Source organism: Macaca fascicularis, chromosome 15 (assembly GCF_037993035.2).
Source record: "Macaca fascicularis isolate 582-1 chromosome 15, T2T-MFA8v1.1".
In the NCBI taxonomy this organism is placed as follows: Eukaryota; Metazoa; Chordata; class Mammalia; order Primates; family Cercopithecidae; genus Macaca; species Macaca fascicularis.
The window spans coordinates 11794175-11813148 of NC_088389.1; the positions used below are offsets into that span (position 1 = coordinate 11794175).

An 18974-nucleotide genomic window follows, 5' to 3' on the forward strand; every position below is an offset into this window, starting at 1 on the left:
AACTGCTCTGTGACAGAGCCGTATCAAAACTGCTAGGAAGGTTCAACGTGCCACTGTGCATCTGGAATTTAGATTTTCTGATGAAACTATGGTTTCTTGATTTCTTTTCTCTAAGGTATTTAACCCTGAATATTAAAACTTGAAGACAATAGAGTTTAAAACTTCTTCAAACTCACCACCTAACACATGACTGGAGTCAGTGGGAGGGAAAAGCATGCAACATCTCAGCGCCTGCAGGAGGGTAGAGTGAAGAGTTCTATCATGACAAGCAGGAGCCAGGAGAGGCCGGTGACAGGAATGTGGCTGCCTCCTTGGCATGGGCCAGCTCCTGTCCAGGAGGGATTGCTGTGTTCCGTTGCCTAAGGGGAGATAAATGTCAGTATCTCCAGTTAGAAAGATGCAGCACACCTGTCCCCGCGGGACAGCATTATTAAGGCAAACCCTGTATGGCCCACCGTCCTCCTGCGAATGATGTGACCTGGGGTCAGTGACCTCTTTAAGGCTGGCATCTCCTCTCATGTGAAATGGGGTTGTGGGTAGGGGGAAGATTGGCATCTGCTATGGTTTTTCTCTATTGTTAAATTCTGTGATTTGAAGTCATCCAAGGGCAGTCCCTATGGACCCCTTTTTCTGAACTCAAGCCTGTGAACATACCCACTTTTGGGCAATTGGAATAAGAGGCAAAAAGGTTTCTTTTGTGGTTCTGTCATGACAGTGGGCACCTAGAAAGCAGTGTATTTGCTTTCATAAGAGGCCAGCCATAAGAGGACTGTCAGATGGAGGCAGTCCTTTCTAGATTGGTTGCATTGCCAAGCCAAACCAGCATTCCCACGAATCTGCCAGTCTACTTGTTAGCTGACAAATTCATTAGCATCACCTGTATTCAATGCACTATCCTGGACATTGTACAGAATAGAGTCATCAATAACAAGGTCTGTGCCCTAGAGATAAGACTCCCTGGGTGGCAGCTTCACTCCCAGACCCAGGAATAACACAAGGCTGCCTTTTCTGGGCGCATTTCCCAGTACAGACAGGAGCTTTGTGCTTGGAGAAGGAAATTGGCCTGGAGTGACTGGCAGAGGAGATGGTGGGGCTCCCTACCCCCTTGATCTCTTCTGCCCTCCTGTGGGTCCTCTGGTCTAAGCCAGACAGAATTTATTATAACTTAGTTCTGTGCCGTTCTTTGCCCTTATATGTAATTATATGCAAAGTTATTTAAAAAAAATAAAGTCAATCATAACTTATGGCCAGGAGAGCTCTTTTTTTCCCCTTCATCCTTAAAAAAGCCTTTGGTGAATCTTGAGAAAGAAATAGTGATTTTCGTAGTGAGAAGAATCAAATCTTGATTGATCTGGCTTATATGTTTTGAGATTGTCAAATGTCAGGTTCTCTTAAAGTGGGATTCGGGCCAGATGGCAAGGGTAGAGCAATGCTGCATAGGATGGGATGCTGTAGCATGGACCCCAGGGAAGTTCCAGCATACACTTCAGCTTTTAAGTACTAGGCCTAATTGAATGCCACTGGCTTAATTAGTATATTGAACATGATCGGTTTGATGAGTTTCCTTCTATTCTCTTTTCAAACTTTGGTCCAGTGCAAAACATTTACCTATGGATATTTTGGGGCGGGTAGAAGCGTTCAGAACACTGCGGAAGACATCAAGCAAGTGGAGAGTGAATGGGGGAGGGGTCATTGCTCATCTCATTTCCTGAACCCAAGATTTAAGTCAGAAACTTTGTGTTTGAGGCCGGGCGCGGTGGCTCAAGCCTGTAATCCCAGCACTTTGGGAGGCCGAGACGGGCGGATCACGAGGTCAGGAGATCGAGACCATCCTGGCTAACACAGTGAAACCCCATCTCTACTAAAAAGTACAAAAAAACTGGCCGGGCGAGGTGGCGGGCACCTGTAGTCCCAGCTACTTGGGAGGCTGAGGCAGGAGAATGGCGTAAACCCGGAGGGCGGAGCTTGCAGTGAGCCGAGATCCGGCCACTGCACTCCAGCCTGGGCGACAGAGGGAGACTCTGTCTCAAAAAAAAAAAAAAAAAAAGAAACCGCGTTTGTATCCTGTTTTTATCATTGCCTTTTATATCATTTCCTTCTGGTATATGTTATTTGTAATTTGAGCATATTTTAAAGCTAATTGAATTTTGACTCCCAATAGTTTGGACTCTTCAAAAGAGGATTCTATAAAGACCTTGGCTATCCAACAGAAAAAGGTTTGTTAAGTCTCTTGTATTAATATTGCAGGGATATTCCTTCATGTCAAATACCTTTCTACCTTTAGAAATACAAAGGAATCAAATTTTAGAGTTCGGTGGGTCCTCAGAGAAAATGTCATGCATATTTTCTAGAGAGGGACAGGAGATACGTAAGGTCACCCAGTGTGGTAGTAGCAAAGCCCAGGAGCACATTTCCAGAGAGGCTGCTGATTGCAGAGGCCCTTCCTCTCCCACTTACATTTCATCAGGACCCTGCCTGACAACTTGGAGCCTCTTATGTATTCAATATGACTAAAACAGCGTTATTTTAAAACGACTCAGTAAATCAAAGTTTTCCTCATTTTAATTGGTCTTTCCTCAGATCATTATTAATCGCTAAAACTTTCTCAGGTATAGAGGTAATTAGTAGATATAATTGGTTAGAGAGGGCTTCAGGTTGAGAACTGATAGAAAAATCCCAGGTCATTCATAGAAAATAGAAAGTGGAAATTAATAGATAGCAAAATTGTAACTGAGAGAAATACTCTAAAAAATTCAGAGAACACTGCAACACGGAAATGGCTGTTCCTGTGGAGCGGTGACTTAACAGTAAGTCACGAACCTTCCCTTCCAACTCACCAACCACATCAACACTCCCATTCCCCGCACTTGTCAGATATGGAAGTTAAAAGAATAGATCATTTCTCTCCTTCTTTCATTTTTATTCCTGCTGGTTAGTGGAGAAACGATCTTCGATAGAAAAATCACATTAGAACTTTTAATAAGTTGCTTTTTGAAATAGAGTTGTTTCCATGCTGCAGACATTTGGAGATAAGTATGTTTCTTGAAATATATTTTTATAGAAAATATTACAGAACCTGTAATTGAGAACTGATGGCAGTATTTTGGGGAGTTATATGTTTCTAATGTTAATTTGTAGATTCATTCTGAACTCCCTTCTTCTGTTTTAGAACCATTGGCTGAGTGAACATTTTCCAAGAGCCTCTTCAGATCTAAACTGTGTTCCATGGAATGGAGTATTGGTGCTTAAATAATGTATAATCCAGTTGGACGGGAGCTGCCTGTCAGTTTTATTAACTTTGACCTTTTCTCCCATTATAAAGGTGGTTCAGTAAATATTTAATGGGCCCCTATAGATCTTGACAGTCAGAGCCGTGTTCCTGGAAACTGGGATACATATATATGATTAACAAGTGCTGCTTAATCATTATGAGTCAGCTCTCAAGGGCAGATTTTGTTTTGGGGGAAGAAGCGTCCTTCCACCTATGTGTGCTGTCAGAGGTGCACTGTACATTGAGAGCATCCAAGATGGTTGAGGTTTCAAAGGAACCCTTTAAAAGACAGATAGCAGTTAGCATACATTTCTGCTGTTTTGGGTTTTTTGTTTGTTTGTTTGAGCAAATGATCAAAATGATGCCAGGTGGGCAAAATCACCCTGTGACTCTGCATAGTTAGCAGGACTCTTCCACTCAAAGAGTCAGCAGGGCGGAACGGCTGAGCTTGCATGGACCCTAATAAATACAAAGGAGGAGAGCCAAAAGGAGAGACGATTCCTTGAGCCAGGAGGAGGCCCCTGCCAAGCTGTCTTTCCCTGTAATTTCGTAAAGCCCCATGCATATTGCACTCATTGCAAATTCTGGCAGGGAAGATCGAAACCCAAGTAGCTGACATTTTGAAACATTGTCTTTCAAACTTGTACTGTCCCTTGCCTCCATTGATTTCCCATTTAAGAAATCTGTAGGAAAAAAACAGTTGAGCAAAATTCATTGGTCTAAGATGAGTTGTTAGAGCCAAATTATGATCCCCCCGCCCCTTTTCCACCCTGAAAAGAGCTCCATATTTATTATGAATGTGATGTATGTTTGTCTTGTGTTGGGCACCCGTAAGGCTCCCACGGCAAATCGTCCAAGTAAATCAAGAGCCTTTTAAAAAGCGGTATGGATGCTCCAAACACAGTCGTACCGGATCACTGGATATCCTCGTTTTTATAGCCACGTTCCAGCAGCAGATCATTTCAGTTGGTTTTGTTTTCTCTGCTCTCTATTTGCAGGCGGCCCTGTGGCTTTAGATGAGGCTGTTTATTTTTCAGAACGTTATTGCCCTTTGCATCCAAGGCCCAGCCCCTTTTATATGGTGGTCGCCAGTTTCATTACTGTGAGCTGTAATGCAGCTGACTCGGCAAAGAAAATCTGTGCCTTGGAAGAGCGTTTTGAGAAGAAATTGATTCAGAGCTTTAGAATGAATTACTATTTGTATGTTTAGATAATTCTAAATAAATGTTTGAAAGACCTTTCTTAATTTGAGAAGAGAGGAAGGAACACATTGGATGTTATAAATGGTCTCTATCCAAGTTCTTAGCTTGGCATTTTCACATGTGAATCTTTTATTTACATCTGCTCAAAATTGGGATACCTTTCAAGGATAATTTTATTATAGTGATATTGATGACAACTCTTATGATCTAAAATACAAAAGCATGGGATTAGAAAGGGAAGCTAAAAGTTATTGTCATATGTCAAATTGGTTATAAACTTCATTTAGCAAGGAGTGAGAATGATGAGTTATATTTTAAATCAGAATTTCCTGATGGTAGATGTTAAGGGGATTGACTGCGTTAGGGCACAAATGAGCTTTCTGTGGTGATGGAAAGTTTCTTTATCTTGATTGGGGTGGTAGTTATAGAGGTATATACATTTGTCAAAACTCCTTAAACTGTTCACTTAAAATGTGTGTATTATATTTTACATAAATTATAATTCAAAGTCTTGTTTGGTTTAGAACTGGGCAGTATCATTTGTCTTTCCCAATAATAAATTGAAGTATAGAGAAGTAAAGTTATCTATCCTAAGTCACCGTGAAGCTCAGCAGTTTGTCCAGGGATCAAGCAAAGGATGCTGGCACCAGACACATTTAAAGCATGCTGCTGCTTTACCTCCATGACATTGTTCCAGTTGCACGTCCATGGACTTGAAATTGGCTTCTCCACTCTGTTCTCTCCAATGAGCTTATATCCATTTGTATACATTGTTCTAAGATATATTCATGAGCTTGTTCTTATGATTGATATTTGTAATTTAACCATTTAAAAGATAGCTCAGTGGTTCTGAATGCAGACTCATAGTATGTTTGAATCTATGTATGATAAGCCATATCGTGGTCATGGTGTGCTGCAGTAGACTACAAATTCTATGGTTTTTATTATAAGCAAGATACGACGGTAGCAAGACTTCCCAGAACTAACTTTGTCTCTAAGGAAAACCTCTGGATTTTCTTACTAAAAAATTACATAGGCTTTAAAACCATTTACAAAAAGCATATGAATAGTAGTGAAAAATAAAGTAAAAATCACTCAAATTCTGCTACTGAAAAATACAGTCAGCGTTTTAGAGAACATTTTTTTAAGTGCCTCTCTGTTTACAATGGAACCTTCTTTTCTTTTCAACAAAATGATATTGTGAAGTTCTTTCTCTATTTTAATCAATTTCACAGTCATTTGTTGGACATTTTGACTGCTTCCAGTTTTTCATCATGAGGTAATGCTGTGATGAACAGTCTTGTTCTTGTTTCGTTTCCTGTTTGATTATCTTTTTATGGATAAATTCCTTGAAGCAGAATGTGAGCAGTTGTATTTGAAGTTACTTAAAATGTTCTAAGGGGATAAGATTATCAAGCATTGCTAGTTTAATACCATTTGTCCTGCTTTTACCAAATGCTATTTTTCTTTCCCTTTTGTTTTGTTTTTCTCTGCAGTTGCAGTACCATGCAGGACTAGCATCTGGCCTTTTGAATCAGCAGTCGTTGAAGCGCTCCGCTAATCAGATGGGAGTATCTGCCAAACGTAGACCAAAGGCTCAGCCCACAACTCTTGTTCTGCCACCTCAGTGAGTGACGGGTTTGAAAAACTACTTTAGTACTGGGTGAACTTCTTTACTTTATACTTGTTTCGGGGTAGTGGAAAGTTATTGTTTTCTTCAGAATTCCCTCCCTCTCTCCCTTCCTTTTTTTGAGACGGAGTTTCGCTTTTTCACCCAGGCTGGAGTGCAGTGGCATGATCTCGGCTCACTGCAACTTCTGCCCTCCTCTACCCCGTCAGGTTCAAGCAATTCTCGTGTCTCGGCTTCCCAAGTAGCTGGGAATGCACACCACCATGCCCAGCTAATTTTTGTATTTTTAGTAGAGATGGGGTTTCACTATGTTGACTAGGCTGGTTTCGAACTCCTGACCTCAGGTGATCCACCTGCCTTGGCCTCCCAAAGTGCTGGGATTACAGGTATAAGCTACCACACCCGGCCCTGAATTATTTCTTTCTTTTAAAAGGGCATCTGTTAGGATTAGAAACCAAGCATGATGGTAACATAATTTGCATAGATCTTTGTGAAACAGCTATAATGCAGTTTATTTTACATATTTTGTATGTGACTTTTCCACCTAGGATTTTAAGAGACCTCATGGCTTATTATTTGTTTCCTTGTCACATTCCCAAAGGTGGTAGAATATGAGTACAGTTATCCTTATTTTATAAATGAGACAGCTGAGGAGCACCTTTGGTTAAGCTGCAGTCCACCTAGAGAACCTGCTGGAGCTGAGATTAGAATAAATGCTAGGTTCATTTGTTCATGTTTAAAAATAGTAATATATGTGCTCTTCTTTTTCCCATTAGGAAAGATAACGGATACAGTAAGCTTCACAGAGCATACAGTTTAATGATTTTCTCACACTTGTGTACATCCATGTAGCCACCACTTCCAGAATCCCATAAGGGTTCCTCTTCTTTGTTCTCTGTCTATACGCGTGCTGCCCTCCTTCCCAAGTTTAACACCATTCTGACTTCTTTAAACAGTTAATATTGCCTGTCCTTGAACTTCATATAAGTGGAATCATGCAGTGTCATTTTTTTGTATGAGCTCTTTTTCACTTAACATCATATGTGTTAGATTCATCCAGTTGTCCTTTTCTGTTGCAGTGTAGTCTTCCTTTGAATATGCCACACTTGATTCATCCACTTGGTTCATTCAACCTGTTGGGTCCTTTTGATTAGAATCCCTAGTAGGTGAGTGCAAAGGCTCACTCGATGATGTGGAATGAGAAATGTGGGCACATCAGTCCCTGTTGTGTCAGTGTGCACACTCCTCTGGGAGGGCCAGACGCCTGAGAGGCATTCCCTCGCCTGTCCTGCTCACTTCGCGTACCTTCCTCTGTTTACATCCTCAGTTACAAACAGCATTCTTTTCCAGTCCAAGGGAGTGTTTGCGTATACGACTTGATTGTTTACCTTTGCTCAAGGTCTCATTTTGTTTGGTTAGCAAATATTTATTGTACCTACTATGTGTCAGGCATGTTTCTAGCTAGGCCCTAGGGATATAAACATGGGCAGGACAGACATTATCCCATCTTTGTTAAGCTTTTCATTTCGAGGGCGGGAGGAGACCAAAAAAGCACCCCTCAACAAATTAATAAATTAATGCCGTAATTTGTAGTTATGCTTAGTGCTAGGAAGGGACTACAGAGTGGGGGAAAGTATGGGAGCGGGGGATACTGCTTAAATAGGGTGATCGAAGAAGGCTTCCCCGAGGAGCCAACGTGAGGCAGAGGCTCGACGAATGAGGAGGAGAAAGGCCAGTGAAGAGCCGGCGGGATCCCAAGGGGTGACTGCTCTGGGGATCCTTTCTCTAGCTGCCACCACTTCCGTGATTTTCAGGCATTCTTCACAGTTTACACTTGCTTCCAGGATAGGAGGAACGTAACCAGCCAGTCTCGACAAGTAGCTTGTGTCTGCTGCTTGCACGCACAGGGGCCATGTTTTTCAAAAAGAAGCTCACTACTGGGACAGCTGCTTTTAGTGATGCAAGCCAGAGGTTTTACTATTTGGCAGAACGCTTCTCAACGGCTGTTATTCTATCTGTTGTTTCTCGTGTGTTGATATGGTGATTCTGCAAATCTCAACTTTCAGCTCTCTAAAGTCTAACGGGCCTTGTAACTTGTCATTTTCCCTGCATGGATTGTCTACTGAGGCAAGATGTTTGGCAAGAAGTAAAAGACTTTCTAATGGTCCCATAAGACTGGAGCCAAAAAGTGTTTGTTGCTAACTCTCTCTTGACAAAAGTCAGTTCTTAGTCCATCTGTTCACCATTTGTTAATTTGCATTGGCTTGAAACCTGTTTACAGGTGACATGCTATTATGAGGACACTTAGAAACTATTTTAAGCATCAGGGCAATCAACAGACTCTGTTCTCATGCCAAAAAAAAAAAAAAAAAGACAGAGCAAGAGGTATTCACAACTGCCATTATAAATTTATAATAAATCACTCAAAATAGTTTCAAAGAGAAAAGTGGTTACTATGTCCTAAGAATACAACATAAAAATGATTTCCTATACTTAGTAGCCTATTTCCTGTGAAAATTGACTGCTACCTTTTCACATCATTGAGCTTTTTGGGCTTACATTATCCTGGAATCCCATTATAGAACTACTGTCCAGTAGGCAGAATCTATATCTAAAAGACATCAGTTGCCTCCCCCACTCCCCTTTTTGTTTCTTTTTAGAGGCAGGTTCTCCCTGTGTCACCCAGGCTGGAGTGCAGTGGCGTGATCACAGCTCATTGCAGCCTCCAACTCCTGAGCTTAAATGATCCTTTCACCTTGGCCTTCGAAAGTGCTGGGATTATAGATGTGAGCCGCTGCACCCCACCCTATTGTACTTCCACTGAGCACCTACTATGTGCCACTCATTATGCTTGATGTTGGCTGGAAATGCAACATGGCTGCCACCCTAAAAAGTTTTGTTTTTCTTTTTCAAGCTAGGAAATAGAACAATAATAGTATATACATAATGTAGATTTTGAAAAAAGTTATTAAGATTAGGATGGATATTGTTCTAGACTTTTTCTATGAATATATCATATATAGTTTTTAAAAGCTATAGTTTTTTAAAGCAATAAATAGGTTTTAAAAGCAAAAAAATCTCAAAAAAGGAGTATATTATAGTATTTTTCTATTTCATATCTCAACATTTTATTGACTATAGTTGTGAAATTTAAGGGAGCATAATTTGATCTATGGAATATTCAAATTTGCATATCAATACTCATCTTATGGTTGTATTCTATAGAAGACTCCTTATTACAAAATTTTTATTATAAGCACAACGTAACTATAAACTAACTTTTTGTCATTAAGAAAATCCTTTCAACCCCCTTATAAAACACCGAAATCCACCAAGGTTGCTATGTTAGTTAATTATCTATTGCTTCATAACAGATTGCTTTAAAACTTAGTGCTTTAACAGCCATGAGCATTGTCTCTCACAGTTTCTGTGGGTTAGGAATCTAGGAGTGGCTCGTTTGGGTGGGTCTGACCCAGAGCCTGTTGTAAGGCCGCAGTCACCTGAGGTTTGGCTGAGGTTAGGAGCTCCACTTGCAAGGTGGCTCACTCACATGGCAGGGAGGTTGGCGCTGGCCATTGGCAGGAAATCTTGGTTCCTCTCCACCTAGGCCTCACCACAGACTGCTTGAATATCCTCATGACAAGGCTTCTGGCTCCTCCAGAGCCAGCAATATAGGAGAATGAGAGCCAGGCAGCAGCCATTCTTTTTATGACCTAATCTCAGAAGACACATAGCGTCAGTTCTACCCCATTCTGTTCATTTGCAATGAGTCACGAAGTTTGACTGACATTCAAGGGGAGGGGATAAGGCTCTCCCTTTTGAAGAAAGACATGTCAAAGAATTTGTGGACATATTTTAAAACCATCACATTGCACACAGGAACAGTGGCTGAGCCTGTAAACCCAATTCACTTATTTATTCAGTAAATATTTACTCAGGGCCTACAAATGCTTGGTTCTATACACTGTGCTGGGGATTCAGAGATGAATAAGATATAATCTTGGCTTTTGGGAAGCTCTGAGTAGAGACAGGAGCAAACAAGGAGCAGAGCATCATAGCGACATGGACCAAGTTGACTGACATGACCTTCTTCCAGTGCCTTAGAAGGCCACGGGCAGAGTGGGGAGGGAGGTCCACTTGGGGAAGCCCAGCCGCCCTTCACCACATTTCTCTGCTACTGGCTGTGAAGGATGGAGGGTTTATTTCCTTGAGAGTGCTAGATGCTTTCTTGCATAGGCTTACAGGATTCTAAGGAAAGGTTTTTTTTTAAAACAATGGGGGAAAGCAGTGAAAGGCTCACGTCTGGGTTCCTCACACACCTTTCTCTGCAACCCCGTGTGTGTTAGTGCAGTGACGGGCAGGTTTCTGCATGGCTTGTGTTAGCAGTTGGATGGCACTAAGGCTGCCACAGCAAAACTACTAGTTCTGCCCAGCTGTGCCGAGAGCACAGGCATGGCAAGAATGAAGGAGATGTGTACGATGTGTTTGTTTTCAAAATCCAGGGCTCCAACAGTAGTAGTCTCTGAAGACTCAGATTCCTCCCTGAGCTCCCATAGGATGAGTGATTCATGGGATCAGTGATTCATATCTTTCTCCCCTTCCAGAGAAGCTTGATAGAAGATCAAGATCTTGTTCACGATGAAATGTATTTTATCACGTGTTAGCGTTCAGCGGGCACTAATGAAGTGACCTCACTTCTAGGATTTCCAAGTGCTCAAATTAAGTTTTTTGTACAAGGGGCACTATCATTTCCATAAAGAGGCTGTGTCCGCTGTTGCTGTGTAAACATTGTTGGGCTTTTTGAGCCTCGTAGGATTGAGATCAGCCTGGACAGTGGCTATCTTATTTAATTGATCTATAAGTCATATATTGTGATATCTATGTATTTATTATTTGAGAGATGTAGCTATGTTTACCTGTGTTCTGTCTTAGCAGCCTCGATTTTCTAATCCAGTGTTGTGTGCTTTTGTGTTAACATGGAATATTGCTTTTAATCAGTATGGCCAGGCTGAATGGCCTAGGACTCCTCTGAGTTTTAACAACTTGGCCTGATGAAATGCCGGTTTTCAGTGACGGCAGAGGTGACTGTGTTCTTATCCAGCAAACCTAGATCTCATTTAGGTTTGAGGGAAAACAAATAGTTTTTCAGAAAGCTTACTTTGAAAACTATTACTTCCATGCCCTGGAAGTTGTGGGGACAGGCAATTTCTCTTGCATTATATTATCTTCCATGAAAAGATTCTGTGTGCTTGATTAAGGGCACACTTGTTTCCTGGGCTTCATTCTGTGCGGTCCCTGGGGGTGAGCTATTCATGCTCCAAGCTAAGAACAGCCCTTCTACTTGTTGATGGATCCCTCTCACCTACTCCAGGCCGTGTCTCCATTGGTCTCCTTTTTCCGTCCTACACCATCATTTTTCCCTTTTCTCCTGATTATTCTCATTCATAGATAAAACATGCTTACCCTGAAAACGGTTCCCTGTAACAACACACGCCCATGACACCATTCTGCCTCCCAGCTCCCACCTCATGTCTCTCTTTTATAGCAGAACTCCTCCAAAGAGTGCGTTATACTTGTCTCCAGTTTCTCTCCCACCCCAGGCAACTACTGTTCTGATCTCTATACTTATATCTTAGCTTTGCCTCTTCTAGAACTTCCGTATTAGTGGAGTCATGCAGAACATAGTATTTTCCTTCTGATTTCTTCTACTCAACATGATGTTTTTGAGATTCCTTTATGTTGCATGTATCAGCGGTTGGTTCCATTTTATTGCTGAATAGTATTTTTTTGATGTTCTTTGGAGCTTACTGGTGCCATTTCCTCAGCGTTTGCATCTGTTTCAGTATCTTGTCATACTTTCAAGAGAGCAGAGTCCTCACTTTCCGTTTCGATTCTTGGATGACTTGCCTCTCAGGTTTGAGTAACAACACCACCACAAAAACAGCATGCAGTGACAAGTGTTGCTGGAAGGAAGTGCCACCCATTCAGGAGGTAACAGGGATAATGACACAGCACTCACACCTAGGGCTTCCAGTGTTTGAACAACAGATTGCCTTTGGTACGGCCACTGATTTGGCTCTGGGAATTTAACTGAAAGAGGCTCATTTTCTGCCACCGCCTTGCACATTAATTCCCAAGAAGATCATTGACTTGAAATTACACATGGTGCTTATCCAGATGATTGGATCCTTTCCAAGATGTGTGGTAGATGCTGTTTCTGTTCTTGAAAGGCAGAGGCTCATGTTGTCTTTTGCTTGATGTAAAACCAGTGGGAATCACAGAGAGCAAAGCAGCAACTTGAATCTGTCTTTGGCAATAGTGATGCATGAAGTGGGGGTGATCGTTGTCATTGCTGTTTAAACCGAGCAAGGCAAACACTTGCCAGGATGAAGCTCATGAAACAAGTCTCTTCTCATAGCTTCCTAACTATTACATCATTATCTCTTCTGTTGCTCATTTTGAGACCTTTTTAAAGGGTTTTTTTTTCTCTTTTTTTTTTTCCCCCTTTGCCATACAGGTATGAAACTCTAGGTTTCTGCAGTTCGATTACAAAAACCTGGCTCTAGATGCCATTTGCATAGTGACTGTGAACATGTGTCCTTGCAGGGACTTGATTTTCTTCTTGATTACCTGGGCTTTGTTTTGTTCCTGGACTCCTGGTATTTTGTTGAGGGCAGAATTTGGTTATATGCTGATTAATTTATATTAAATTCTTCAACTTTGATGGGACAGGAACCTTGAACAAGAATATCTGGCATCTTTTTTTATTGGAGTTTAGTTTGCCTCTGAGCAAAGGAACAGTGAGTAAACCATGAATGTGATGCAAACTGGTCCATTGCCACAAGCCTTGCAAATGCAGAGCATTTCCTCAGCCTCCTTTTCCAGGGACACTGTACAAAGGGAACAGGTTATTACCAGACTAGCTCACCCTGAGCTTGGGCTGGTGGGCAGAGGTGTCGCCTGGCTTAATGTCCTGCAAAGGAAACAGAGAACTTTGCAGCTGTAAGTTTCCTGAGTTTTGGAAAAAGTCATCAAAACTTGGGTAGAAATTTGCTAAGTCATTCTTTCCCCCACTGGCAAGTATTAAGTAACAATATTCATTAAATACCACAGAGAGGCTGTGTAATAAAGAAATAATCCTAGGCCTAGGTGGCTATAACTCTCTAGAATAGTTGAAATTGAGAATATAATTAAAGATTAAAACATTGTTTGCATTCTAGAACATGGAGAAATCTTTTCTCTCCATTGCGGGACCATATTAATAAGGAGGAGATCAGTTGCCAATAACTGACACTACCTAAGCTCATTTATTAATATCAGTCATGTTTAAGCTGTCTGACTCAGACAGCTGCTTTTGCCTTTTTCCTACAAGACTGGAGCTGTCTCCAGGAATGGTGAGGGATGCCACTCTTATCCCAGACATTTGTCCATATCGATTCCATGTCCCGAGTGTGAATAGGAATGTTTTAGACGGCAAGGGTTACCCGTATTAGGATCTTAGATGGAAAATTATTCAGTTGCCAAAAGAGAGGGATACAACGAATTTCAAGATTTAAGATCCCAATTTTGGTCAGTTTTTGTGCAAAAGTTAAAAGATGGGTTGGAACTAGCATACCTGCCAAGGTTTTATCATTGTGGCTCATGAAGGGTCAGGAGCACACTATAGACATTACCAGACCACCTTGACACGGTGACAGAAAGAAACCCTTCGTGGTCAGATACCTGGCATTCGGAGCTCCTGGAAGCCAGTTACACCCTCAGACTCACTCAGGAACAGAGAAGGGCCTTGCCTGGTTGGATTGTAAACGTTTAACTGCCCAAGCCCTGTTTCTTTCTCCTTCTGCCTTTTTGTTCCATTTGTCTTGAAGTAGACTGAGAAGGCATTTTGAGGCCAAGGGTATGGGATCATCTTCCTTATGTGTCCCATCTCCAGTGTTGCCTTGTCCTCATCGCTCTTTAGAGTTGCTCATCTGAGGCGTCAGAGAAGTCACACCCAGTAATAGTTGCTGAAATGTCCTTTTTTATGTGTTTATTTTGTGTACTCCTGTTATTGGCAGGTAGAAGAGGAAAGTGTCTCTCTGAGTCTGTCTTTGATGAGGGAAGGGAAAATGCGATTCAGTGATTGGGCAGAAAGAAACCTTCAGCTTCTTACTCCTATAAGGTTTCGGTTTTGTCTCTTCCAGGGCAGTTGCCACTTTCTGCCCTGTGTTGTGAGACTTTAACTCCTTGAGGACTGGCGCTGCCCGTGTCTCTTTTACGGCCTAGTCTTCACTGTGCACTATTGGCTGAATGAATGAGTCCTGAAGGCTCATTCTTCTCTGTGCTGCTCACCTGGCTGATGAGGCTCAAAACATCTTTTCACAGCATGTTCTGGACGTGTGTTCCTACTGCCCGTGGCTCTTAGTGGATTGGAAGTGTGAGCGTTGGGTATTTGAATGGCCGGGAACCAGGTGCCATTTGGACAGACAGAAATGCCTATGGGTAGGGCTCTGTAGCTGCAGGTCTGTCCCCAGTGGCAGTGGCGACCCTTCCTGCTGAATGAGGATGGATAGGGTTGAATCTAGAGGTTCTGGCAGCGAGCAGGGCCCCAGAGCCAGGCAGAGGCCTTGCAGTGCGCTGCTGCAGGGAGAGCAGGCCCCCGGGGCTTGTAAGCAGGGGCTGATATGTGGAAAGTGGTATATTAGGAAGATTAATCAAGTAGCGGGATGCAGATAAATAAGATAGTCCTTTGTAACTGTTTAAAAGATAATTGGTTCATGTTACTTATCTTTTATCCCCTCTCTTTGGGCAAGAGAAAAATCTCTGGGAGAAATAAACGAGGAATCCCTCATAAATATTAATGCAAAAATCTGTCTATGGAGAATAAATATAGGGACATTTTGTTTTAAATGCTCTCTGTCATTATGCTTCATTAGCATATATGTTGTAAAAGTTATTTTTCTCCCCTTGAGAGAACCGTACTCAGTTCAAGAAGCCACAGACTGAAATCTGTAGCCTGTCAGGGATGGAACACTTTAGGTGGCCAGGATAACTGATTCACTCCCCTGCTGCATCCCGGGGGTTTCCTTGGTTTCCTCCTCTTTAGAAGCACTGGCCTGTGGCAGAAAGCTAGGAGGAAGTCCTGGAGGGGGAGGGGGAGAGAAGAGAGAGACAGAGTGAGAGAGAGAATTTGTGTGTGTGTGTGTGTGTGTGTGTGTGTGTGTATGTTCACTCTGAAAGCCTTTATGTACTTTCCACAGGCCAGGTATATGTTTGACCACGCCGGGAATCTGAAGGTGCAGAAAGGACTACTGCATTTAAACAGAAAATTAATGGGCTTCATTTGAAGCACATGAAGTTTGAGGTACCCTTAAATCTTGGGTGAAATGATTTAATGATTTGATGAACCAGATTCACTTTAAAATACTCCAATCTCCCCTTCCCAAAAGTGCTGGGCGGTGGGATGCGGAAGGGGAGTGTGGACAAATAGTTGCTGATTGGTTGAAACTGCGTGATGAGAGCATGATACTGTTCATGAGCATAGGGAGGGTAGAAGTCTCAGAGTGGATATGTTCTGCCAGTGATTGTGGAGGGAGACCAGAAGAGCAGGCAGAGGAGTTGGTGGCACAGCCCTGCCACCCCATCCCGCCTATCCCTGCCTCCCCCTGTCTAGCCTTGCTCTAGCCAACCCTTCAGGCCCACCTGTCATGTGCCCCTTGCAGCCCTAACTATCTGGTTCTGATCCTGGCCTCACTCTCAGCTCACCTGACCTATGTTTGTCTCAGACCCATTGTGACATAGACTAAAATTTAAAACCCAGTGTCTTCCATAGATACTGAGTCAAAGAGAAATTGCATAAAATAGAAAACTGTAATAAAGAACCTGGCCATTAAGCACTAAGTTGAATGTGGCAGCCTGCAGAAGCAGTTTAAAAATTATATTTCATTGCATCCTCTAATTGCATTTCTCCTTTACAAGGTGATTTTATCCAGGAAGACAGCTGTCTGGTGTGGTTATTACATCACTGGCCATTATTGGGCAAAGGAAGAAAAGAAATGGGTGGTTGTGTAGTACAGCTCATCTCATAGAAGCTGGATCCTTTTTTTAAAAATCTCTCTTTGCATAACAAAGAGCTTCAGGATTGTTAATATTTCACACCATGCCATCCGCAACTAATGCTGGTTGTAAGTGAAACTCTTTTGTTTCAGATCTTTCTGTTCTTTCTTGGAATGGAAAGTAATTTTAATGGTTTCTTTTTTTCTTTTTCTTTTTCTTTTTCTTTCTTTTTTTTTTTTTTGAGACAGAGTGTCACTCACTCTGTCCCCCAGGCTGGGATGCAGTCAGTGGCGTGATCTCGGCTCACTGCAACCTCCACCTCTCGGGTTCAAACGGTTCTCCTGCATCAGCCTCTGGAGTTGCTGGGATTACAGGCGTGCACCACCAAGCCAGGACAATTTGTTTGTTATTTTTAGTAGAGACGGGGTTTCACCATGTTGGTCAGGCTGCTCTTGAACTCCTGACCTCAAGTGATCCGCTTGCCTCAGCCTCCCGAAGTGCTGGGGTTACAGGCGAGAGCCACCGCGCCTGGCCAATTTTGATGGTTTCTTGATGCCTTTTTCTTTCTCTCTCTCTGCCATATAGATTTTGGCCCAGAAAGCAAGTCCCTGGTTAGGGTTATAAGTCATCAAGAAGCAGCAAGCCAGTTTCTCTGTTCACCTGTGTTGAAGATTGCGCCAGCTGTCACAGGCACAGTGACCTCAGTAACATGAGAATAGGCATGCGTGGGAAGTGGCTTTGTCTCCTAGCTTGAGTCTTTTAGGGCAGAATGGATTTTATTCGAGTCGTACCAGTCACTCTGAGAGTACTCATTTAAAATAGATACACAGGAATTCTTAATAATAACACGAAAAACCTGTTTTCAGTGCAGATTACACTTATTTCTAGCTTGCTGAGACATTAAATATCTCTCTAACTTTGGTTAGTGTGGAAAGAACTGGACATTCTTTGTGTTTGGAGGCAGTGGTGAGGGGGATGGGTACCAAATGTGTTTCTAAACCTCAATTAATCTCTGAGCTCAGGGCCTGCTGGCCCTTTGGAGAAGTGGTCAGGGCCAGGCCTCACTGTAGGGACATCTGACAGCTGAGTAGTAGTAGTAGACTATAATGGGCTGCCAATTAAAGGGACCAGCCAGCTAATGCGGGGACCGGCCAGCTGATGCGGGGACCGGCCAGCTGATGCGGGGACCGGCCAGCTGATGCGGGGACCAGCCAGCTAATGCGGGGACCGGCCAGCTGATGCGGGGACCAGCCAGCTGATGTGGGGCCACAGCTTTGCTCTAGAGGTAAGGGGGACTTTGGAACAGGGACTCCCAGCCCTAGCTACACATTAGAATCTTAGGGGGAATTGTTTTGGGGAAGAGGCCCAAGTCATCCATATTTTTAAGCAGCTCCCAGGATGATTCCCACATGCAGCTGAGACTCAGAATCACTGCTCCAGAAGGGGTGCAAGGAATGCTCCAGAGATGGAGGTCTCTGGGCCAAGAGTTGTCAGAGCATCTATACCACAAGGGAAACGAGCATTATAGGGGGAATGTTGGCAGAGCTGACTTGTTCAAGGCCACAGATGGGAACCTGCTGGAATTTGGAACTTAGAAGAAGGTGGATCCTAACTTTGTTACTTCCTCATCAGCTCTGGGAATGTATCTGGTATTATCAATACCAATCGTTTTCCTGACCTGTTTTAGCGTATGATGCTCAGATCCACAGAAAAAGATAGGCTGGTGATTTTTTGCTTTTTTTCTTTTGAATATATTATTTCATATTATAATAGTGGTTTGATCCTTCTAGTTAAATTGGTATCTGTGACTAAGCATATTGCATTGTCATTTATGTAAATCAGAAGTATACAGTTTATTGTGATCTGATGTATATTCTTTTTTCCTTTATAGCTGTATTTTTTCAGCTTTATTTGAGGCTACAAAAATATAATCAATTATACCTGTTTAAAGTGTACAAATTGTGACACATGTATATACCTTTGAAACTGTCACCTTACTCAACATAATCAAGACAATGAACATATTTCTTACCCTGAAAATTTCCTCATGCCCTTTTATCATTCCTTTTTATCATTTACCCTCACCCCAGGCAACCAGTGATCTGCTTTTTGTCACTATAGATTAGTTTGCGTTTTCTAGAAGTCGTATTAGAGGAACTATACAGCATATACTTTTTTTTTCTTTTTTTTTCTTTGAGGCAGGATCTTGCTTTGTCGCCCCAACTGGAGTGCAGTGGTGTGATCATAGCTCACTGCAGCTGCAAACTCCTGGGCTCAAGTGATCCTCCTGCCTCGGCCTCCCAAGTAGCTGAGACTACAGGTGTGTGTCACCACACCTGACTAATTTTTAAGTTTTTTGTAGAGATGGCCTAGCATATACTGTTTTTTTGTTTGTTTGTTTATCTGCTTTGGCTAGGTGTGGTAGCTCACGCCTGTAATCTAAGCACTTTGGGAGGCATAGGCAGAAGGATCATTTGAGCCCAGGAGTTCAAGACAACATAGTGAGACCCTATCTCTAAAATAAAAATTTTTTTTTAATCTGACTTTTCTACTCAGCATAGTCATTTTGAGATTCATCCATATTGTTGTGTGGATCAGTAGATTATTTCTTATTATTGGTGTATAGTATTCCACCGCTTGGATATACAGCAGTTTGTTTATCCATTTATCTGTTGATGGACAACTGGGTTGCTTTGGCCATTAATAAAGCCAGTATGAACATTCATGTACTAGTCTTTGTGTGGACACGTGCTTTCTTTTCTCTTGGGTAAATATTGAGGGGTACAATAGCTAGGTCATATGGTAGGTGTGTGTTTAACTTTTTTAAAGATACTGC

At 42.3% G+C, this 18974-nt stretch overlaps 1 protein-coding gene across 6 annotated transcripts in view; it reads left to right on the forward strand.

Annotated features, from left to right (window-relative positions):
* Positions 1-18974, forward strand: part of MED27 (mediator complex subunit 27) — a 217900-nt gene that overhangs the window by 60833 nt on the left and 138093 nt on the right. For all 6 annotated transcript variants that reach the window (XM_005580586.4, XM_045373976.3, XM_005580587.5 and 3 more), the window contains exon 3: positions 5970-6100. In XM_005580586.4, coding sequence (XP_005580643.1) covers positions 5970-6100 — 131 coding nt within the window. The remainder of the gene's footprint in view (positions 1-5969; positions 6101-18974) is intronic.